Source organism: Gymnoscopelus braueri (assembly GCF_963280865.1).
Source record: "Gymnoscopelus braueri genome assembly, chromosome: 9".
In the NCBI taxonomy this organism is placed as follows: Eukaryota; Metazoa; Chordata; class Actinopteri; order Myctophiformes; family Myctophidae; genus Gymnoscopelus; species Gymnoscopelus braueri.
The window spans coordinates 12,329,851-12,354,850 of NC_137610.1; the positions used below are offsets into that span (position 1 = coordinate 12,329,851).

The window sequence follows — 25,000 nt, forward strand, 5'->3', positions numbered from 1 at the left end:
CATTCATGTAATCACTCCAATTCATTAATCATGATTTTGAGAAAAGGGGGGGGGTAAAGAAAAGGGGGGGGGTGGCGGTGCTCGCCTGTCTAAGGGAGAAGTGATTACTACCTCCCGCTTTTGGAGGCAAAAAAATATATATACGCTCTTTGTGTCTCTGTCCGTGGTGCTGAAATTGTCAAATACGGCCCTCCTCTCTTTCAATGTTTGTATGTGTGTAAAAGAAAGTCTCTCTACAAATCTATACAATGGGAAAAATTATTATTCTGAAGGAGAAGGGAGTATGTAATGGGTGATGGGTGATTGAATTATCGCACAACTAAATATAATGAAGAGGTGTCTGAGATTAACAATAGATCTGCAGTGTGATTGAGGCACTAGAGGCACTAGAGGTCCAGCAGCTGTAGGGTGAGAAAAAAAACTTTCAGGCGTTCCCATTGATGGTTATTGACTGCCACACCTACAGTACCATTGAACTCCATTTAAACTTCAGTGTATGGTGGTACCGAAAATAGATGTACAAGCTCTCTACAAGCTCACAATGCATTGCATCCACGAGTGTATAGCATGTGGATGCATTATAACCTGTAAGCATACAGTAGCAGCCTGATTTGGTGATGGTAGCCTACAGCGTGGATTGGAAAGCTCTGCGAGATCATTATGGATCTTACACGTTTCACAAATGCTGGTGTGTTTTAAGACTATCTAACCTACTGAAACTCTTGTCATACTGTCAAAAGTAGAAGTTTGTCCTCCAGTGTGGATACGCTGGAGTGTCCTCAGATTAGTTAACTGACTGAAACTCTTGTCACATAGTTTACAGTAAATACGCTGGTGTCTCTTAAGATTATTTAAGATACTGAATGTCTTGTCACACCATTTACAATGGAAAGGTTTTTCTCCTGTGTGGATACGCTGGTGTGTCTTCAGAATACCTGAGTCATTGAAACTCTTGTCACACCATTTACAATGGAAAGGTTTTTCCCCAGTGTGGATACGCTGGTGTGTATTCAGGGAACTTATCTGACTGAAACTCTTGTCACACTGTTTACAGTGGAAAGGTTTTTCCCCAGTGTGGATACGCTGGTGTGTATTCAGGGAACCTATCTGACTGAAACTCTTGTCACAATGTTGACAGTGGAAAGGCTTTTCTCCGGTGTGGACACGCTGGTGTGTCTTCAGGTGATTTAACTTACTGAAACTTTTGGCACACCGTTTACAGATGTGAGTTTTCTTTCCCGTGTAAATCATCAGATTTTTCTTTACATCTCCTGGTTGAGTTAAAATCTCTGTAAACCGTTGATGACTTTGAGCTTTTGGTGGGTCTGTGTCTGGTTGTTTCTGGCTGGTTACAGAGCTGACTAATTGCTGACAGGCCTCTGAGCAGATTTGTCCATTCCTCAGCGCTTGGCAGTTGAGGTCGTCGTGGCTCGGATGAGACGTGAAGGTACACTCAGAACAGGAGAGCTTAGTCTGGGAGGATTGGAGGGACCACACTCCTTCCAGGAGTGGCGGTTCATGTTCAAAGCTGGTCTTATACATGGCAGCAGGGGACGGAGTCGTAGGTTCTTCTCTCTATTTCCCTGTATTCTTTGTCTACCAAAGTTCTGTATCCCTTTCTCTCACAGCACTATTTGTGGACACACTATCTTCTGGTCTCAGTTGAATGAAGTGAAAGTCTAAAGTAACTTTACACCTCATATATGATGGAGCAGAGCTCTGGTCTGACCTCACTCACAACACAATCGGTTGCCATGCACGCCTAGCAACACCGATGTGCGCAGGCTGCCGCCCCCTCCATATTTGGGAAAGAGTGATGTCATCAATATAACATCATAACCATGACGGCAGAGATCCACATGGAATTCACGCCATGTGTTTATCATTTACTTATTAGTTAAGTAAATGTCAGTTTAAGTTAAGTTTGCGGTACAACACGATGCGGTACAAACGTCTCTCAAAGCTCAGCGACGGGTGATTATGACCCAGGATTACAGTTTAGGCAATTGGCACTGGGTGAAAAAATGGGTTACAAAAATTGTGGGATACAAATGTATGAAAGAAATAATAATAATACATTAAGTCAGATATCTTTGAGATTGACAGTATTGCGGAGTCACGGTGGCTATTTACAACCACGAACAGCAGCTAAAGTCCTTGTCTTCTTCATGTCTGTCTATCAGTACCCCCCTGGTACAAACAACATCACTGACCGCTTTCTGTTTCTGATACATGCTGAGGAAGGCTTGACGCCAAAACACGTCCGTGTATGCCCGTGCCTTTATTAATGAAAAAGTACCAGAAGGACTTCGGAGTGCTGGCTATTCTCTGATGAATGGACTGAGTGTGCTCGTTTTTGTTTCTACGGCTTTCTTTTTCTCCCAAATGAAGTCTGTGTGGGTTGGATTCTGCGTCTAGCATTATCTCCTTATAAATCTATGATGACCACTGCCCAACCAGTCGCCCATGGGCTGATTGCCAGTGGACCGCGAAATTATTTTGGATAAATTATTTCATTAATTTGAGTAGAAAAAGAGTAGAGACATACAGAGAGAAACATAGAGAGAGGGAGATAGTATCAGACATACAGAGAAACAGAGAGATGTAGAGGAATTATGGAGAGATCCAGAGATGTAGAGCAGTGGTTCTCAAAGTGGGGTGTGGGGACCCCCAGGGGTCCTTGAGGGGGTTCCAGGGGGTCCCCAGCTAAAGGTGTTGATATAGCATCAAAATCAGTTTAATCCTTTACTCTGCTTTTTGAAAATAGCTGAAGTCACATTGTGACACGTTGTGAGCTTGTAGATGAGCTATTCTTTTTTTTTTATCTTGAAAACAGCAGAAATATTGTATGGGGGTTCCTGGCACAAACTATTTTCAGATGGGGGTTAGCGGACAAACACATCTATTTGTGGGTCTGTCTGAGAACCACTGATGTAGAGAAATACGGAGAGAGACAGAGAGAGCCATACAGAGAGAGTCAGATGTTATACAGTTGCAGGGCAGGTGTCACTGGACTGACTGCCAAGTTCCTGTCAAGCGGATGCACAGCTCCTCAAACGCTCTGTCAGCAGACTGGAACAAAGCTATGACTTACACTCTTAACTTTCACCCTGGGTCACTCACACATGGATATCATCTGCGTGTGTGTGTGTGTGTGTGTGTGTGTGTGTGTGTGTGTGTGTGTGTGTGTGTGTGTGTGTGTGTGTGTGTGTGTGTTTTAAGTGCAGGTATGTGAATTTATCTGTACAGAAGTGTGTATGTTACATTCCAGAAAACAAGCGACGGTAGTACAGTAAAAAACGAAATCTGGAGTGCAAATTTCAATGAGTGTTTTAACATTCCGGGTTTTGCTATCCCTAACCCTAAAGTAATGTATTATTTTCACAAAGAGTGAAAACAAAGTAGACCTATACATAATATGTATAGGTCTACTCTACAGTAGACCTATACCTACGCATGCTGATAATATTTTATGATATTATGTGACCGGTTACAGTGGTTTGAGACAGAGGTCGGGGGCAATGGAACTCCAAAATACTTTTTTTTTGTGTGTGTGTTTTTAGTTTTTAGCCATATGAACACAGTTTGAATGTTGAAGAAGGTTTTCATTCCAACAGATAGCCGTTTTAGAGTCATTAAATTGTTAAAATTATATCACAAACAAGGCTTACTTTGTGTGTGTTTTTGTGTGTATTTTGGGGGCGTGGAGATTAGCTTACATGCAGGCTCATCATTTGCATGAAAGGTGTTGATTTGAGCAAGGCACTATAGACTATAGCTGGTCCAGTGGACCTGCCCAGTGGCCAGACTGGGTGCTGGCAGGCAAAGGAGACATCACAGTGAAAGTCCTGAAAGTCTGCTGTGTGCATGCTGATGCAATCAGTCGGAGGTGGAAGACGCACTCAGATTTTCTTTACTTAAGTAATAGTGACTTGCTGTTACAAGTAACGGTCCTCTATTAACTGAGGACGACGTGAAGAAGACACCATTTTTACAATAGCATTGGCATCAAAATATGAGCACCACTGTGTTGATACACCACAAGGCGCCCCCTGTGGTCACACTGCGGTTCTCAATAGCATCACTATTATATCAGCCATATTTCATTCAGTAACCGTCAACCCAATCCACAAAACTATCGTTTATGGGGGGAATCAAAAGTGGTTGCGGCAGGTGTATAAAGAGCACCCAGATAATCAGCTGAAATCATTATGGTGGTAATTATTAGCACTGACCTTGAGCTCGGGGGAGACAAAGAGGCCAGAGCTGTACTATAAAAGGCACATGCAAATGTAATCATTAAGGTGACACATTCATGCATGTGCGGTGGAGTAAATTCCTCACTTTGATGGTGGCTTAATTTGAACAATTGCACTCCCTGCATACAGCCCTCCTCTTCTCTTCTCTTCCCTATACCCTCCATCTTGCAACCACCCCTCTCTCTCTCCGCCTCTCTCGGACAGTTCTGTGCCGCTGCTGCAGCGAGGTCCATGTTTAAGCATTCAGGGCGGGTAGGAAAAAGACTCTCCCAAACTTCTTAATGGGCGAGCTAAAAATAGCCCCTGCTGGATTTGACTGGGCTGATTCACATGCCTCTGATTCATTCAACTGTGCCGCGGCGCGAGAGGAAAGCAAGGGAGGAGAGAGAGAGAGAGAGAGAGAGAGGAAAAAGAATTAAGGAGAAGTTTGCATGCTTCATAAGATATCACACTAATGTTACTGAAAAATTCAAGCGCTGTTTATCTGAGGATGTTAGGGGAACAAAACGCTGAACAAAAAGGTCCATTAATACAAATGAGTATGCATGTGTTTGTGGAGCAATGTGTGTGTGTGTGTGTGTGCGTGCGTGTGTACAGTGGCTTTTGGGGCATTGCTGCCCAGGGGTCCACATCAACTAATGTTGTTGAAATGAGTGGCCCCTGGCCGTGTGCTGGCATCTTTACAGAGGGAGGAGCAGTTCATGTTCCCATCATTATCCCCTCCATTAACGCGGGTAAACTTCTCCTATTAACCTACATACTGTACACAGCAGTGGTGGCCTTAAGCATCTGGGGGCCCGTTTCAAGAGCTAATGTGATGAGAAAAGAGAAAAGAAACTGAGGATTCAATGTGGTTTGCTTAAATAATGCGTCCAACCTAAATGCATTATGTGCACTTCAGCACCATGGATAGCTCTACATGTAAAATTACCCAAACACTATCCAAATTGTTACGGATGTACTATGTAGTAGTTGTAGGAATAATGTATACTGGACTGCACTTTCGTATACCACGATCTGGATGTACATGAAAATAACACATGAAAAGATGTAGCTGCCAAGGGCTTTACACACAGTTCTGTCAGATAACTCACGAATAGATTGAACCAATATTATAGACCGAATATATTTAAGCAATATAATAGAATGAGAATACAAGTGTGAAAGAAATATTTTATCTTGGCGTTCAGGCTCTGCTATATTTTTTCTCCCTGCTCAGCACAATCATACGGTCATCATTAACCATTAAGAGCAGGGAGATAGATATACCATAACATAACATAACATCCCCCCATGGGGAACAGACCAATAGCAGAGCCCACTGGTGGTGCTGGGGTGGTGGTGGGAGCAAACGCTGCATGACAACAAGCTAGAAGACACAACCGGATGGAATGCCCGATTCAAGAGAACTTAAATACCCGCCCAATTGGACAGCTGATTGCCACGTCTGTGTATGACGTAAGGATCTTGCATGACGCTGTAAACAGCCATATAGAATGAGCAATGCATGTAACCTCTCGAGTGTATGCTGCCAGAACTAACTCGCAGGCTACGTATAATTTCTGTCAGATAACTCACGAATAGATTGAACCAATATTATAGACCGAATATATTTAAGCAATATAATAGAATGAGAATACAAGTGTGAAAGAAATATTTTATCTTGGCGTTCAGGCTCTGCTATATTTTTTCTCCCTGCTCAGCACAATCATACGGTCATCATTAACCATTAAGAGCAGGGAGATAGATATACCATAACATAACATAACATCCCCCAACACGCGTGACCTACGGTGAACGCTCACCGATTCATCCAAACAGATATCCCACTAAACTCCTTCAGGAGACAGTGACGAATATGCAGCTAGCAATTCTGGATCATGCTAGGATATTCTAACATAACCCCCAACACGCGGAACCAAGAACGCCCTACGGTGAACGCTCACCGATTCATCCTAGCAGATATCCCACTAGACTCCTTCAGGAGACAGTGACGAATATGCAGCTAGCAATTCTGGATCATGCTAGGATATTCTAACATTATGTGAACTTGAATGTGAAGCCATGGCTACGCTTGCCGTAAGCCTTATCTATGTGAACTTGAATGTGAAGCCATGGCTACGCTTGCCGTAAGCCTTATTCTATATGATAGGAAAACTATGTGTGGGGTGAATTCTCAAACCCATACCAATTGACCAAGCTGATATCCCATCCACCACAGACCAGCGTCTGGGATCAGCGAGGACATACTAACTTTATGTGAACTAAAAGGCCTTAGCTGCCATGCACAGGCAGCACTTAACCATTCCTCTAATAGCCACATAGAGGAATATACTACATAAACTTAACATGCCTAAGTGTTAAGAGTTGATGCCCCCAACCGCATCAACTCTTATGCAAGCCAACTGCATCACCGTGATGCTATACCCAACCGCATCAGCCATGATGCAAACCAACCGCATCAACCATGATGCCTTTTTTTTTTTTTTTTTTTTTTTTTTTAGTTTGAGTTTGAGCAACCAGCTGAACTCTTTAGTGCCAACTAAAGAAACATTTAAAACTTAACATGACTTTGAAGTCACGCTACCCAGCGACCACCAGATATGCATGGTAATAACAGAACTACCATTTACATTTAGCTATTACAACACTTGTATTCATTACATCCTGAGCCAACAAAGAACTCCCCATTTTAGCGCACATGACGAACATGGCACTAAGGACCATTTTATTCAGAACGGTTGATCTGTGCACCAACTGAAAATATGCAGATGGTTAAGATTTGTTCTGTTGAATTAAAGCTTAAACTGAAGATGGGACATGACCTGTTTGAACAAATGAGCCACAGATAAAACATAATGCTGCTTGTGTGAGAACAGACTAAGATCTGTGTTTTAACAGCTAAGATCTATGACTGCCCCATCTAACCATAGATTGACTTCTAATTAACAAAGAATACTGAAGCAGCTTCCAATGAGAGATTTAAGATATATTCATAAAATGTCCCTCCATAGAAATGAAACATCAGAAATCATGGATGCATGACTAACTCTTGATTTACACTTAGATTAGACTCCACGTAGATGAAAGCAATGGTTATCGACTTATAGTAGTTAGTAGTACCAACAATATTTAATCTGAATCCAGTACTCCCTTTACATTACATGCTTGTAAAATTGCAACCTTGCTTACAAGACTGCAAGAAGAACCACGCCAACATAATACCAAGAATGATAAGCCACCATTTAAAGAACATAACATTAAATATTTGCCTCCTGAGCAGATTTTAATTAATGACCATAACATTCATTATCCAATAACTTCATAACAATAATAACGGAACTAAGTTTGGATTCCAAGAACCTTTGAAATGCCCATCAACCATGACTCTACTGAAGAGCCCCACCATTTATCTGGTAGCAATAACTTTACTCCTGTAGCTTGTCACACAACATGACATCAATTGTCAACCGCTTTTATAAGAATGCATTACATCCGGTGATCTGAACATATGTTGATCCCAAGATAAGACATGAGTGCCCTCATAAATTGCTCCCCTCCTTTATGCCCTGAGAGCATGAATGCCCTCTGCTGGACTGACTGCATTTCGCAATTAGCAGTGTTAAACCATCTTTAATATAACAAAGACCATTTAGATGGTCTGCTATTGCTAAAAATAAAGAAAAGCAGTTGTTTTCCTTCAAGTGTTTCAAGATTTACTTAAGAAAATCCCTGTAACCTACCAGTCTCTTATCCAAGGTGTAAGCAGCAAAATGTATATCACCTTGACAGCAAGAATAGCTTAATTAGCTTTGCAATACAATAGCACAGGGGGTACTTTAGAATGTAACCAAAAGCTTACATCTAACCAAGCACTGCAGCCAACACAGTATAATAGCCCATAACTTACTTGATTTGCACAATTTACTTCATTATTATATATACCAGCCTCCACTATATCTTAGAGGCAAATTATTACCAGAAAATGTAGGCTACATCAGATGGAAATAGCTATAGCCACCAATTAGCACATACTAGCTGCAACATAACATATATTACCACAATATAATGGCCATACTGCACACTATAGTCTACTATAGTATAAAATTATGCACCATGAACCATAAGTTCTCTTTACAGCATATTTGAATGCAGTCTCCTAGATTTGAAAAACTGCTGAAAGAATGCATCACTAATATAAATAGCCTATATATATTTTAACCAACTGTAGATTAACTTGAAACATTATTAATTCCTACACTGAGATACCTGGTGCTATGCTGCTTTACTCAAGTAAATCCGCAGACTACTGTCTGCAACACTAAAACGAGATCAAGAAAAATGACTATTAGTTATAACTTGTGCTTATAATAAGCGGACATGGCAACCCAGCACTGTGTTGCGTCTATGCTTGCAGTCCCATAGCCCGGAGGGAACGCACTCGACGTTGATCAGTGAGTGAACCACAACATGTTTGGAAGCGCAAGAACACACACTAGCTCTTCTTCATCCACAAGTGTACTTTCTTATCCCACTCAAGATGACGGCCAGACTGTGCATTAATCGTTTTTAACCAGTACATTATATGAAACATAAGATTTGAGCAATGCACTGCATAAGTGACACTAACTATTGGACCTCTCTCTCCCTCTCTGCTCTGAACAGCTGATCACTGATACGTGCAGTGATGCCGGTTTGAGAGAGAAATCAGCCAACCTAGACCACGAAAATACTTGTATTTAACCTGTATTATGCTAATGTATGCATTGCCATTGAAATAGCCTAAAGTGAGCTTGTAGATGATCTGCTATTTCGAAATCTTGTGATAAAAGTGGAATATTTGGAATATGTATATTTTTAACTACACATTAATCTGGGGACCATGACAGAACCACATAAGAAAGCGATCCCAAAATAACTTTTCCCCAGAAATAAGCCAAACCACCAATAAGCGATTTGACAGAAAACCAGCCAATGTTGCTAATAATGAGATGAGGCCCCATAGCCCGGAGGGACACAACAGAAAGCTCTGCTGGCTGAGCTAAAACACCGCTGTTTTTCAGCTTAACTTTGAAAACATTAGCAAGGAGCAGTTTCACTACAATTTAAGATGCTTTGCTTTTAGTAATAGAACAAGTATCATATAACAACCAGCGGCACCAGACCACCACTGAAACCTCAACAATGACATTAGCATCAACAGCATATTAGCTTTTTTCAGCAGCATAGAGAAGAACACAGCAGCCTTAGTAGATAAACAAACGCGACGCCATACCACCTGGCCTTCACAGTAGCCTATAATAGACAGCAGCTTATGAACAGAAGCATGATTCAAGTAGCATGAAGCAGTAACACCAGCAAACAATAGCAGCTTCTGGGAAGCATGATAGCAAGTAGCAGTAGCTCCAGCAAACAACCAAACAACCAGCCAGGAACAGCAACGCTGCATGACAACAAGCTAGAAGACACAACCGGATGGAATGCCCGATTCAAGAGAACTTAAATACCCGCCCAATTGGACAGCTGATTGCCACGTCTGTGTATGACGTAAGGATCTTGCATGACGCTGTAAACAGCCATATAGAATGAGCAATGCATGTAACCTCTCGAGTGTATGCTGCCAGAACTAACTCGCAGGCTACGTATAATTTATAGATATAATGGAAAACCTTTTTTTCCCCATCAGCTCTGTGCGCGTGCGTGCGTGCGTGCGTGTGTGCATGCGTGTGTTAAAATCATGGATACTTTATTATTCCCCACATTTTCCTTATTATACTTCATTGTTTTTACACTGGAAACAAATGCCTATTTAACATTGAGCTGGCCACAATGTTTAGCTGCCCACTGGACCTGTGTCTGTCTGGGGGTACAGGGGGCTTTCATCTAGGAAGTGGCCAAACCTCCTAAGGGGTCTTTTTTCTAGTCTGTGTGATTGGACGATCGATATTCACAGCAAGCTCCACGATTAGTTCCATCCTTCAATCATCACTTGTCCAATCAACACTCCTTTCATCTGCTTCAAAACCGGCCTGGTTCCTTCAATTAAGTGCGGCTGTCAGTGTGTAGTAGCCTCGGGTATTGACAGCCTGCCATTTGTTGCCAGTTAAAGTTCTTTCCGTCTGCTTTTGTAAAGTTCTGTAGCCTTAACATCTATTTCTTGTGCCTGCGAGAGGTTGTTATTTAGCCTTTAAAGTGCAATCAGCTAAGATTCGGGGCCAGTTGTTAGTCTGTTAGCACTTCAGGTTAGAGGGCAGGTTCCAGTCTTTGTATTTCTGTTTGGTTAGGTAAGAGTAGTGCAGTTAGATAGGATAGGATTTAGTTCATTGTTGTCTGGTTATTAGGTAGATAGATGGATTTGGGGGTTGTAGTGGTAGTGGTTAGGGAAGTGTTGTTTGATTTAGTTAAGTTTATGTTTTGGTTTCTGCTCAGCCCTGCCCACCATTGCCCTATACTTAGGACCACAATGGAAACAAGTCCCTTGGTCTTTTTTGTATTTTTGTATTAGCCCAAATGTCTGACTGCACCTTGTGCTGTTTACATTTCTGACTACTACAGTATTCAATCAATCAATCAATCAACCAAAGCACCTCTTGTAAATAGCTTTCTTATTCACTTTGGCTTGCACGAGATGTATGTTCAAGTGATTCATTGCAATAAAACATCATTTTTGCATGATACCACTGTGCCTTTGTTTAATAAACTGAAACAATTATATTTCTGTTTGGGATGAGGAAAAATGTCACCCATCTCATTAATAAACTGAAACAATGATATTTTTGTTTGGAATGAGGAAAAATGTCACCCATCTCATTAACTAATATAGTCTGCGCCCACTAGTGGTGGTCCTCGGCTATAGTTTTGTAGCATCCTAGAGGTGCCCTGCCTCCATGCTTCTTTCTGACTTTTCTATAGTTATGTATGCACTACCTAAATAACTGATAGAGCTTATTTTAATCATGTGTATTTGCTTTAGCTTGAGAATTTACTACTTTCTATCAGTTGACACCATTACTAGAGTTCATAGTGAAATAAATCATTTCCAATCGAATGATTCTTTTACAATTTTGCCATGAATGTCGAGTTTCTCACTAGTTTTAACTGCATTTACCGGCTCTTACTGTAGCTTAGAAGTTGTGTCCTTTGAATGTGTGCGTCATCTTTGAATTCATTAAGCACAGCTCCAACCATCCAGATGATAGATAGTGTATTAGCTGCAAGGAGTTTTACTATTGCCAGAATGGCATGGGATCAATGGTTCAAGGTCATCTTTAATTTCTTAAGAGTAGCTATTGTGATGGCTTAATGTAACGGCTACATTTCTGTCTCCTTGATGCAATTACATTAGTCTCTGTGGTATCTGGACAGTGTGCAAGTCAAAACATATTAAGAAATGATACTAAGTCAGTTTACTAAAGTAAGAGAATCATGAATGTGTTGTGAGCCAGCCTGCCATCTGCTACTCAGAGTGTGACTGGTGAAATTGCTATATTCTAATGCAGCAACAGCTGCAGCTGAGCCAAATGGCCATTGTGTTGCTCTTATCTATAGAACATACCTTATATGGCTATATAGAATGGCTTCATTGGTAACTGGGCTACTATAAGAACGGTGTAAGATGTTTGTTTGGGATGCTTGTGGTTGTGCCCAGAGGGGGCTGCTGGAGAGGGCTCTCTGCCCTGGATTCTATGATGATGCTGTACTTGAATGAATAAATGAACATGGAGAACTTGGAAACCCTGACGTCTGCTCTCTGCTTCTTCTCCTCTTCATTATTACCACCAACGGGCCTGATAAGCGCAGTTTAATGCCTCTAATACACGACATATTCACCACAATTATTTCTTTATAGAGAGTGCCTTCATTAATTTACACCTAATGTTTAAAGGTGGAGAAATGCTACGCAAATCTGACCCTCATGAATTGCAAGAGTATTAGTAAAACCACCAGAATGCATAATCAACCAAACTTATCAGCTGTCCTCCCGTTTTTGCTCTTAAATACGTATTATGCTTAAAGGAAAGGAGCGTACTTTGTGATGGCATGCAAAATAAAAATCAAAATGCATCTCTTTGATAAATAACATGCATGTTGTTAAACGTAGAATGCACCTGAAATGAGCCAAACAAGACTTGGTATATCTGGTCCACAGTGCATGCACACAAATGCCAGTGCACTCACAAACATACAGTACATAAACATGAGCCTGCACATGTATGTAACATAAGGTCTCTGATAGCCTGGGGGACAATGCTCTTTCTGTGTCTCTACGTAGTGGCTTTGACACAGCACAGGCGTTGGCCTGACCGCCGCGGTACATCCCACTGCAGGGATGATGTAGGTCTTTTAACATCCTTTTAGCTCTGCTCAAACACCTTCTCGAGTACGAGTCCTGCAGGAAGGGGGGGTGAAGTCCCCATGGTGCGCTTGGCTGAGCGCATCACCCTCTGCAGGGCTCACTGGTCCCCGGGAGGAGCTATTCACCTACCCAGCGGTGATAGCCCCGGTCGGAATGCTCTGAGGTGTAGCCTAGTAGAAGGATTTCAGGGTCTTCTGTGAGACATTGAATTTCCTCAGGTGTCTGGTGTGGTACAGGCACTGCCTTGTCTGATTCTGATTTGATTTGAATTATTGAATTGCTAGCAACCATCAACAGTCGCTTCTTGGAGAATGGCCACTGTCATGTAAAATACCTGCAATGAGCTTGCCATATTCATGTACAGAAATAATTTTCTAAAGCTTTTTTGCGTAAGCACGCATTTGCAGACGCACGCACGCACGCACGCACGCACGCACGCACGCACGCACGCACGCACGCACGCACGCACGCACGCACGCACGCACGCACGCACGCACGCACACACATGTCTGCAGAGAGAGACACATTCAGTCTGTCTCTCTCTGTCAGTGGTTGAAAATTAAGCGTTCAAATCAAATCAAATCAAACTTGCTTTATAGAGCACCTTTCACACAACCTTAGTTGACCAAAGTGCTGCGCAGGTTAAGGCAGAGCAATACATCAAAACTAAAAACATAACATGTATACATACAGGAGACAACGAGATTGTACATTTACACCTATGTACACAGAAGGTAGGAACGTTAAATAGGAGTTAAACAGGAATTGTACATTGAACACCGTGCAGGATAAACACAAACGTAACATTAAGGTTTCAGCCAGGAAGTTAAAATGAGTGTCAAAGAGAATCTCGACCCCATTCCTGCTCCTGTCACTGTCCTCATCTTCCCTCTCTCTCCTCTGTTGTTCCTCTCCAAAATGTGAGGAGATCATGGTGGTGGACTGGGCAATGTGAGAGAAAACAAAAGAAAAGAGAAGATTGCAGAGGAAGAGGCAGAGAGAGAAGCAGGGAGAGGACAGATAAAAAGGGATGGCACTTTCAGAGTCACGACTCAGGGGTGATGTATCGCTGCACAGACGGAGTGTGTGTCAATACTGCAAACTTCACATGCACACGCACATGCACACGCACATGGGGGAGCACGTACGCTTGACACCCTCACTCTCTCTCTCTCTCACACACACACAGACACAGCGTGTGTGTGCGTGAGTCTATGTTTGTGTGTATTTGCGTATTGTATGCGTGTGTGTGTGTGTGTGTGTGTGTGTGTGTGTGTGTGTGTGTGTGTGTTGTCTGTGCGTGTGTGTGAGACAGAGAGTGTAAAGGAGCATACATGTACTGTATGTGCATCCAAGGTGAGCAGGCGAGAACAGTCACACAACACAGACACACCCCAACATTCTTATGAACTCCACAAGGCGTAGCACACCGACAAGCACATCCTAGAGCAAATGCAGCTTTGCTATATCGAGAGATTGAGCTTGACATAATGCTATAACGCTAACATATATTTGATAGGTCCCAGCATTTCCTTTGCAAGATGAGCAGCAATGTCTATTGAGGATAAAACAAAGTATCGATCAGCTCCTGAATAAGGAGAGTAAAGGATGAGCAGATGGAACTAGAAGAGGAGGATAGCAGTAATGGCAGAGACCGTTAGAGAGACAGATGTACACATCTGTTCTCACTGTGAAGTCCTTAGCAACGTTCATCTGAGTGCCGAAGTGTCCGACAGGAGGCAGAATGGATGACGAAGAGAAAGAGGATCTAGAAAAAGCGAGGTCAGGCGTTTAGAAATGGGCCCAACACGTTAAACTTACAGAGAAAGAGAACACCATCCTGTTCCTCACATAGGAATTACATCATTCTGTAAGGGCGCCCGGGTTGCGCAGGGGTAAAGCTCCTGCCCACCACCATGGAGGCTGGGGCCTGATTCCTCCACGGTAACTCTGATTAGGCCAGGCGCTCCAACAAACACAATTGGTCATGTTTGTGGGTGGAAAATAGGCAGTGGAGGGCGATCTCTGTTGCTGCACTACAGACGACTCCTACAGGTTGGCCCACAGGGCGTCTGTTCACCAGACAGTGGAACCGGGACAGTGTGTTCCTCACAGAAGCATCAGTCCGGGTGACACAGAGGTCAAACACTTGTCCACAACCGCAGAGACCATTATTCACAAATCCAGCAGTGGTGTGTCCAGCTTGGTCAGGTTCTCCAATGAACACATGTGTTCACATTGCAGTGTTCACAGATGGGAAGCTGGTGAGGCAACCTGTCCTTGTCGCTGTACTAGCAACACCTGCTGATTGGTCAGGGTGCTTGTTCAGCATGGAAGGGATCTGGGGTACAAAGCGTGAACCTCGGCACAAGAAGCTGGCGACTCCATGTGTATTACGGAATGCACACGATAGTCTACTCCCTCTCCAGACCAACAGGGTCTGGAGGGTGGGCGTTTGGCATCGACAGGGCCAGCAATACACATGGCAGTTGCCAATGGCAAAATTGGGGGGAAAATGAGGAAAAAAGGGATGACTAAGGCAGATGATGTTTTGGGAATTTAAATGGGAGCCCTGGAGGCTCAAGAAGTTTGTGCACTGAACACATGCCGTCCAATTAAGTGTGATCTTAATGAATGGTAAGATATTACACATACAAATGGTGGTTCTTCAGTGGTTCTTTGGTGTGGTTGAGGTGCTATAGCACCGCTGCTGAGCATTTCTTTAGATCAGCGGTATTCAAGCAATTTCATGTCAAGGACCCCCAAACTGATATGTATTTGGCTGTGGACCTTCATTTGAAAAGATTTAGTCCCAGGGACCCCCATAAGAGAAGATTTGTCAACATTAGTAAAATAAAAATGAAATCGCTGTTCCACAGGCTCACATCATTGCGACTTTTAATAGGGCATGATTGTTTACACTGTTCCTCATTTTGCTTGGGACCCCCTGGAACTCCCACAAGGACCCCTGGGCGTCACCGGTCCCCACTTTGAGAACCAATGCTTTCTCTACTGGTTCTTCAGCTTAGATTAGTTTAGTTGGGGAAAGAATAAGAAACTGCGTTAAATTACAGTGTATTTCCTGATGACAAAGCAGTGGTTCTCAACCATTTAGCCCCAAAGGCCCCCTACAGTATGTCTAAGGAAATCAGTGCCACCCAAGGAGATCTGTCATCATTACGACTTCATCAGTACACACTCCAACTTCTAAAAGTGCTACAGTATATAGCACATTTAAAGAGCTATATACTGTAGCACCAAAAGAGCTTTCCCTACTATTGCCAAAGAACCATGCGTGGTGTTATTTAGAACCATTTTTGTTTAGTATGCATCTCACAGAGTGTGTACTATGACCTTAATATGGTCTGTGTAGGGCTAGAAAGACATGCTGATTTGCCAATATTGGACTTTTAGTAAAGGCTGATCAACATCAGCCATCTGTTTCAGTCTTCAGAGTCTGCAATCCGCTCTTGTGAATTCAGTGAATCACAGGCCTCTGCCAGGCCAGGTAGTAGAAGTCAATCTTAGCTATTCAGGATGAAATATAAAGAATTGGACAGCTCCGTCTTGATAACATGACTATAGAGATAATCAGTACCGATTTGTGTGACAAAATCGTTTGGACAAAATCTGTAGGAGTAATAGCAAAACATTTGTTTGGCAAAAATCGGCCTCCTGGTGGCGCTGTAACAGGACAATGTGAAAAGGGTGGCATTTCTTCCTCGGCCAAGTGGACGCTGCGTTCATGATTTGAGGCATTTTGTTCAAAACGATCCACTCCTGCAAACTTTAGATGCCAATCTTGGCTAATAAGGATGGAATATGAAAAATCTGACAGATCCATCTTCATCTCATGACTATAGAGACAATGTGTACCAATTTGCGTGACGGTTTTACAAAATATAGGTAATATCTAAAAATGTGTTTTGCAAAAAACAGCCTCCTGGTGGAGCTATAACAGGCTGATGAGAAGAATTTGGGCCAGAGGTTCTGCTCTGGCCTCCAGGCAGTGTGCGTGCACAGTTTCACGGTGCTGGAGATTAGCTGCTCACAGACAGAATGATGGACGGATGGACGGACGGACGGACGGACGGACGGACGGACGGACACACGGACGGAAGGACAGGGGCGAAAACATAGCCTTCGGCCTGGCGGAGACAATAATAATAGACGAGGATGCATCAACAACATCCTTCTTGGGACACTGAAGCAATTCATTTTTTAATTTTTTATTATCAAATCAATAAAATAATGGTAAACTAAATGAATAATCAAAATACAAATGTTTTGGCTTTTGGCAGGTTCAGGAGAAAGATATCTGTCCTATAAATGCATATCAGTGGAATGCAGGGGTCTTGAAATCAGCTCTGTCATAGTAGCATCTCACTGATACATACAAAAGCAATAATATACACGCCTGATTGCCTGTTTGCTGTCAAACTGCTCTACAATGAAATGAAAGAGAGAGAGAGAGAGAGAGAGAGAGAGAGAGAGAGAGAGAGAGAGAGAGAGAGAGAGAGGGAAAGTGGTGAAAATGGGGGGTGGGGTTAGAAGAGAGAGCGGAAGGTGGAGGCAGACCCTTTTTCATTCCGGAGAAATAGGTATCTGAGTTTTTCAGGATTTATGGGCAAGCGGGGCACTGTTTCAATATCAGCCCCATCTCCTGTCCTCCCCTCTCTCTCACACAGACGCTCTGTGCTGTCCTGTAGAGAATCCTCCGCCATTCGTCTCCCTCATTTATCTGGCCTCCTTTCTTTCCTATACCTTTTCCACCCCTATCTCGTTTCTCACAATGCATTTAAATGGGGTATTTAGAGATTCCAGTCCCCTCTCTCATCCTCGCCACACCTTTTCTCAGGTAATACCCCCTACTCTGCCTATACCCCCACCCTCCCTCCACCCCCTCTTGCTTTATCTAACCCCTTTGAAGGAGGCAGAGGGGGAAGAGTTGCCCCTGGTAGCTCCACAAACGAGTCTCCAGGGAGGCATGACAAACAAGCAGAGGTAAAAGGGAATAGTACATCAAAGATGTGCCCTTGTCCTCCCCTTTCCTCTGTTATCCAGAGGGTTTAGACTATACTCTCTCACCCTCTCAAGACAAACTGACCACCTGGCGCTGCACCTGGGTTTATTTCCCACTTTTTGAACGAGACAATGTCCATGTTTTCAGGTTATTTGTCAAATCTGGCAGTTATATGTAGTGAAAATGGAGTAATACCAAAGAGAGAGGGAAGGCGGCCCGGAGACACTTTATGTGCATAGGGCACAGAATTTCTTGCTACACCGCCGAGTAGCCAGCTGTTTTTCAAGGACCCATTTCAGTGCATCTTATGTGCCACGCTTTCGAGCGTGGAGACTTGCGATCATCCCTTGAGACCCGTGCCGCGCAAAACTGAACAAGAACGCAGTCTCATAAATCGCAATGCTATGATAAACGCACAACCTGTTAACGGAGAGATCGTCTAAACTGGATCACTGCCTCATCTGCCTCCAAGTGTTTACTGTGGCCTCCATTTGAGTCCGTTATAGTCACACAGATGGTAGTTTCATTAAAAAAGGAATCACAAGAAAAAGAGAGTAAAAGAGAATGAGAAAAAGAGAGTGAGAGAACCTGTGTGTGTGTGTGTGTGTGTGTGTGTGTGTGTGTGTGTGTGTGTGTGTGTGTGTGTGTGTGTGTGTGTGTGTGTGTGTGTGTGTGTGTGTGTGTGTGTGTGTGTGTGTGTGTGTGTGTGTGTGTGTGTGTGTGTGTGTGTGTGTGTGCGCGCGCGCGCGCGTGTGTGTGTGTGTGTGTGTGTGTGTGTGTTTTGTATTGGGTATTGGGTCTTGTATTGGGTGACTATGCAGCATGATGTTCAGCACCATGGACTCAGCTGAAAGACTCACCATTCAGCACCATGGACAGAGATTACACCAAATACAGTACCATTTGACCAGCCTAAGTAAGACCCCTCTGTATGTGTGTGCGTGTACACAGTCAAATCTTCAGTGTTAATTTAACTCTGAGAGAGTACAAGTGAAACCAAATGGACATTTGTACACAAACGGATAAATGAACACTGAGGATTTGACTGTGTACCTCAACCCAGAGGGCTCCGCAAGTCTTCGTGCTCATAATAAAGTTGATTACCAGAAGGAACTTGAGTGAGAGTGTGTGAGGGTGCATATTTGATTCCTCTTACCTAGCCGCGGGTCGTACTGCCTCATCTGAACTTCTTCTACGCAGTCCGCTGGGAACCAGCCAGTCCTGCCTTTAACCGTGCCTTCCCAGAAGCCACCTTCTCCTATACTCAGCACTGAGCAGGAACAGAGAGGAAGGGAAGCAGTTATTATAAGCAGCAGGCACAGACAACTCAAAATCACACATGGGCATGTCACCATGGTCAGTGACATTACAACAAGTTTTCATGCACTGCATCTCTGGAATAACCTTAAGAAACTATATCTGTTCAGTGTCTTGTACCCTTCAGCCATTTGAAAACTATTTCACTGACTCAACTCAACTGTGAGTTGTCCAAAGGTTATTAAAATGCAATGTCTTACTTATTTTACTCCATTATAAGGATTGCTTTTTATTTATTTATGCCCAAATGTAAATGAGGCTCCAGTTTAATGTGGTCTTTGTAGAGGATTAACATGTTTCCTTCAAATGTTGTATAATACACATAAATACACCTACACATACAGTATACACATAAATATACACACATAGAGTACATAACACACACACACACACACACACACACACACACACACACACACACACACACACACACACACACACACACACACACACACACAACTCAGAGTCCGGCTGGGTCCATGGATTGTCCGCTCCCAATACAAAACACACACTTTATCCTATGTACTGTATATAACATACATCCTTTATACCCACACACTTCTCTTTAGACTATACATTATTCTTATTCGGGAGGTTGGTGAGAAAGGACTGCTTGGTGAGAGATTGATGGATGGAGAGAGAGAGAGAGAGAGAGAGAGAGAGAGAGAGAGAGAGAGAGAGAGAGAGAGGGAGACAAAGAGAGAAAAAAGAGGGAGAGAGAGAAAAGAGGGAGAGCGAGAGAGATGGGAGATTCCTTCTACATACACGTTGGGTAATTAGAGATGAATGTATAGTTGATATTGATCTTCCCTGCAGGACTGCACCAGAGCACTCATTTCTGCAATACTCATCTATTACTCTGAGAAGCTAACACATGCACATGCACGTACGCACACACGCACGCACGCACGCACGCACGCACGCACGCACGCACGCACGCACGCACACACACACACACACACACACACACACACACACACACACACACACACCACACCACACCACACCACACCACACCACACCACACCACACCACACCCACACACACACACACACACACACTCCACTGAATATATTTCTCTCTCACACAAAAACAGCCATGGCTCTCTTGTACGTCCCTCAAACACAATACACAGATATACTGTACATGTAGACACTATAGCGCACGCACACGCACACGCACACACACACACACACACACACACACACACACACACACACACACACACACACACACACACACAGACACACAGACACACAGAGAGAGAGAGAGTACAGCAATCCTCTCAGATCCCCAGCTGGAACTGAAGCTGTGCCTGAGTGAGCCCTTCTCCTTGCGCCGGTTGCTAGGCTACGGCAGTGCGGTGTTGTGTGGTTGGCTCGTGGTGAGGACAAGCCACTTCCTCCCTGCGCTGCTACACTAGGACTCACACAGGACATGGCACGCTAACATGACCCAGGGGCCACTGTGACCACCGGGGCTGCTGTGAGATATCAGGTGGCAGCAACAGACAGAGCAATGTGAAAACATGAGGTTGACAACATTTCAGATACTGGTGGCAGTTTTTGGGGAAACCAAAACACAATAGCGCCTTCAATATTTACACTGCTGTAGAAGTGAGAGATAGCTGTACAGTATGAGACTGACCATGCCGTATACTGCACCTCACCAAAGATTACGATCAACAAAACGGTTAGGCCCATCTATTTTATAGTTTGCTGTTCTCTTAAACTGCATGAACCTTTCAGCTGCAGTGCTCAAAAGTGCTCATTTTTCAGTGAATCAATCTGGACACTCACTCATAGCCTGGAAATTAGAAGAATCTGCCATTGCAAAAAAAAGAATTGCACCGGCAGATTTGGTCTGGCACCGCTCAGTTGTGATTGAATTTCACTCCCTCCGAAGTAGTGAGGGACCAATATGCCCAGTATGCAAATATGGGGCGGGTTTATCACCAGAGGCATTTTTTTAATTTGCCCCTTGGAAATGCAGGTTCCACACATAAATTCCAGACTAATATCTACGCAGTGATATTAGTCTGGCCATGTCAGGCTAACTCACTCACTGGCTAGACTTCTTCTGGGAAAATGTAAAAACTAAGTAAGGATCCATTGAAGCACCATCCATGGCACAAAGTGGGCTGGGTCAAGGTTGAAGTTGGAAGAAAAGGAGAGACAACCCAGAGATCATTTCACCAAATTAGTTTGCCAAGCATTGTTGAAAGATACAGTTCACGAGGATATCTTTGATATTTCAATGCAAGTAAAACTGTTTCAATGCTACAGTATTTGAGAACTGTATACTATTGCTGTCAGGTGGAAACCTTGTCCATGTAAAAAAATACGTGACTTTTCAGGAAATGAAAAAAGTACCTGTTTTCCATTAGATCCAATGTACGGTAGCTATTATTTAGTCACAAGCTGCTGTTACCTTTCATTGGTTAAATAACTATAGAACCCACAGACAAACTTAACCACTCTCAACCTGAGATCCCTATTTTGACCATGTCATTATAGGCAAAATATTTGAAGTATTTTTAGAAAATAGATCACAGCGTGATGTAGCACATTTTTGGTACTTTTGCATGACACTGATATACAGTACGACACAGTATAAAATACACACAAAAATATGAAATATGGAGATACAAGGATTCTGCTTGACAGCGACAATATATTTCCCAGCACTGCACCTTGGCTGAGATCCACACAGAGGAATGCCACGTGAAGCAGGGGGAGAGGTCTGTGTATCGACTCCATGAGTCTCAACACACAGAGGATACACTGGCTCATCCGCGCTCTGATCTCTGCTTAACACCACTTTCCCTGTCCCATCTCCTGAGAACAAAATCTCTGTCTCACACTCTTGTCCCTCAAGTTCCTATTCGCTGCTCTCTCTCTTTCTCACACACTTTGCTGTGTCCTTGTTTCTCTCTAGCAAAGTCCCTCTCTCTGGTCCAGATTTACATACATCAAAGGTGCAGCGCAAATTGCCCAGCGCCTCAAGTGCAATTTATGCCCGCAAAGTGCTGGGCGTGGAATTAAGGTGGCAACTAATTTACACAATCTTGCATTCTGTGTTTGAAGCAGAGCTTAATGGAGAAAGTAGACTGGTGAATTTGGAGCCTCCCTCATCCAGCTCAAGAATAAAAAGAAATGCTAAATTCTTTGATGCTGAAGTAAGAGAACACCAAAACATTCAGGAGAAAGACAATGCTACTCCAACCGAGAGAAACTGAATGTGGGAAAACAATTTTTTTTTCAAGGTTTTAAAGAAAATATACCTTTTTTCTTTCACATACATTTTTCATATTAAAGTATTATTATGATTCAAATCTTAGTGTTTTGCCAATTATTTGTGGATTCACTTGCAATACCCTCATGGTGCACCTGGCCCACAGGTTGAGAACTACTGGTCTTGGCTATAGAGTTGAACATTTCTAGCTGATATTGCTGGGATGATTCAAGGTCCTCTTTGATTGAGTCATTATTGCATGATTCATTAACTTATAAGCTACGTCATTGAGATCTGTCAGCAAACTGTGTCTCCTTGCTGCATAAACCGTCATCACCACCCCAAGCTTCCTTCATGGCATGAGTATAAATTATGCAGCGCGGTTCACTGTCTTCTTCACTCTCTCCATTCTTCTTTTTCTCTCTCTGTTTAGTCCTCACTTTCATGTCTTGACCTCTTCCACCCCCTCCCTGCCCGTGTGTCTATCTGTCTGTCAGTGTGCCTCCCTACTGTACGACCCTGTCGCTGGAAGAGACGGGTGTCGGCTGTTCTGTCAGGTCTCTGCTCCCCCATCGACAACATGGAGGAGAAGATGAGACCTCAGATTGATCTACTGACCCCCTCCCCCATTTACCATTACTCATCCATTACTGGTCAACTGTCCCTGACACAGACTGAGAGCACAGACAGGGATGAGAGAGCGAGAGAGAACACGCACGCACGCACGCGCGCACGCACGCACGCACGCACGCGCACACACACACACACACACACACACACACACACACACACACACACACACACACACACACACACACACACACACACACACACACACACACACACACACACACACACACACAGTCATTAATTACAGAACACACCCAAGGCACCCATGAAAATGTAGAAATAAAGGCAAGAAGTGGCTGGTTACTGCAGTGATGATAAGGTCTCCAAGAAACACACACACACACACATACACACACGTTTATAACCACATCATCCCAGTACATATCTATATGCTCAATAATCGTCCACATGCAAAGGATTCCACACACACACACACACACACACACACACACACACACACACACACACACACACACACACACACACACACACACACACACACACACACACACACACAGACACACACAGACACACACACACACGTAGTGCCCTGCTGTGTTCGTGGTTACGACCTTACATTGCCACTCTGTTTTAGTGCTTGCCAAGGCCATGTGTTGGCATGACAACTGCCCCTGTGAAACAAAGGTGGGCACTCAGTTGCTCTAAGAGGCAGGAAGGAAGTCATGCAGCGTGGCCCTGTGCTGGACTGTTCACAATGTCTGTGCTGTATTCAATGTGTTCCACTGTCCACATTGTACTGGGACCAACAGCATGTGGAGAGTATCTGAGGTACAAAGATGGCAGGTCTATTACTACTGTACCAAGATTAGTGCTTTAATAGCTGGGAAAAGACATGTTTGTTTGTTTGTTTGTTTGTTTGTTTTTATAATCTGTCTTTGCTTGACCAGGTTTAAATCGAGGACACAAGCTTAAGTCCCATGACAGGTACGAGCCAAGAAATATATAGTATTATTATAGTAATATTTGTATAATCCAATGCTACTTCAAAGTAAACACTTGGCCAATTGAAACTTGATCAAGTGGCCACCTTTGCATTATACGTGCCATAGAAGACACTTTAAGCTTTTTGCACTTTGGTTCAGAGATTTGAGATAGTGTGCACTATCGAGATTTCCGATGGTCATTCATTGGCAACATTCCAAAGCCTGTCCGAAACACTGTCTTAACCACAACCTATCTTGAGCTTTGAAGAGCGTTGCTAGGTTACTGCAGTGAGATGTTGGTAGCTAAGAGGCTGAGGGATCCTTGGCCATTCAGAGGGCTGGTACGTATATACCATCCAGGGAATCATTCATGACACTGGACAACTTCACTTTGAGACCTACTTTGAACTCTACAAAGGTTTTTGTGACTTGACCATTGGACTATAGGCATTCTCTTCTCTTCTATTCTGTGTAGTGTTGCAAAAGGCAATCAACAGCTCAGTTGGACATTAGACATGCCTCTACTGCAAAGCCACACTGGTTCATAATCACCTCGGAAGGTGCACACACACACGCACGCACGTATGCACGCACGCACGTATGCACGCACGCACGCACGCACGCACGCACGCACGCACATACAGTACGGTCAGTTGTCATGTAGCCTCGGGAACCCAGGCTTTTTTTTTTTGTGGAAGTTGTCATGTGGCTGTGACTGTGAATGTACCTGTAACCTGTGGCAGGTACATTCACAGTCACAGCCAATGAACCTAATACAGACATAACAAAAGGAAATGTGACAGGCAGACAGACAAACCAGAGATGAAAGTCATGACAGCTGAAAAGAGAATGTGCGAAGGTGGGGGGGGGGGGAGCGGCACAGAGACAGCAGTGACAGAGAGAGATGGGAACCAAATGAAGACAAAAGGAAGAAGCTATGTTCATAATAATGAACAATCATTCATGCATTTCCAGCTTGTACCAGAAAATCTGGTACAATATTAGCATTGTCTGAGACTGAATGTGTGTGCATGTACGCATTTGTGTGCATGTATGCATGTGTGTGCGTGCGTGTGTGTGTGTGTGTGTGTGTGTGTGTGTGTGTGTGTGTGTGTGTGTGTGTGTGTGTGTGTGTGTGTGTGAGGGGTGAATGAGCTGTTTTGAATGAGTGAGTGAGTGAGTGAGTGAGTGAGTGAGTGAGTGAGTGAGTGAGTGAGTGAGTGAGTGAGTGAGTGAG

At 43.5% G+C, this 25,000-nt stretch overlaps 1 protein-coding gene across 1 annotated transcript in view; it reads right to left on the minus strand.

The window, feature by feature from the left end:
* The window catches only part of shank3a (SH3 and multiple ankyrin repeat domains 3a), a gene marked incomplete at both ends in the record, with an annotated part of 292,264 nt that overhangs the window by 50,624 nt on the left and 216,640 nt on the right, over positions 1–25,000 (minus strand). The window contains one exon of the mRNA XM_080438621.1: positions 18,795–18,908. Within this exon, the coding sequence (XP_080294747.1) occupies positions 18,795–18,908 (114 nt within the window). The remainder of the gene's footprint in view (positions 1–18,794; positions 18,909–25,000) is intronic.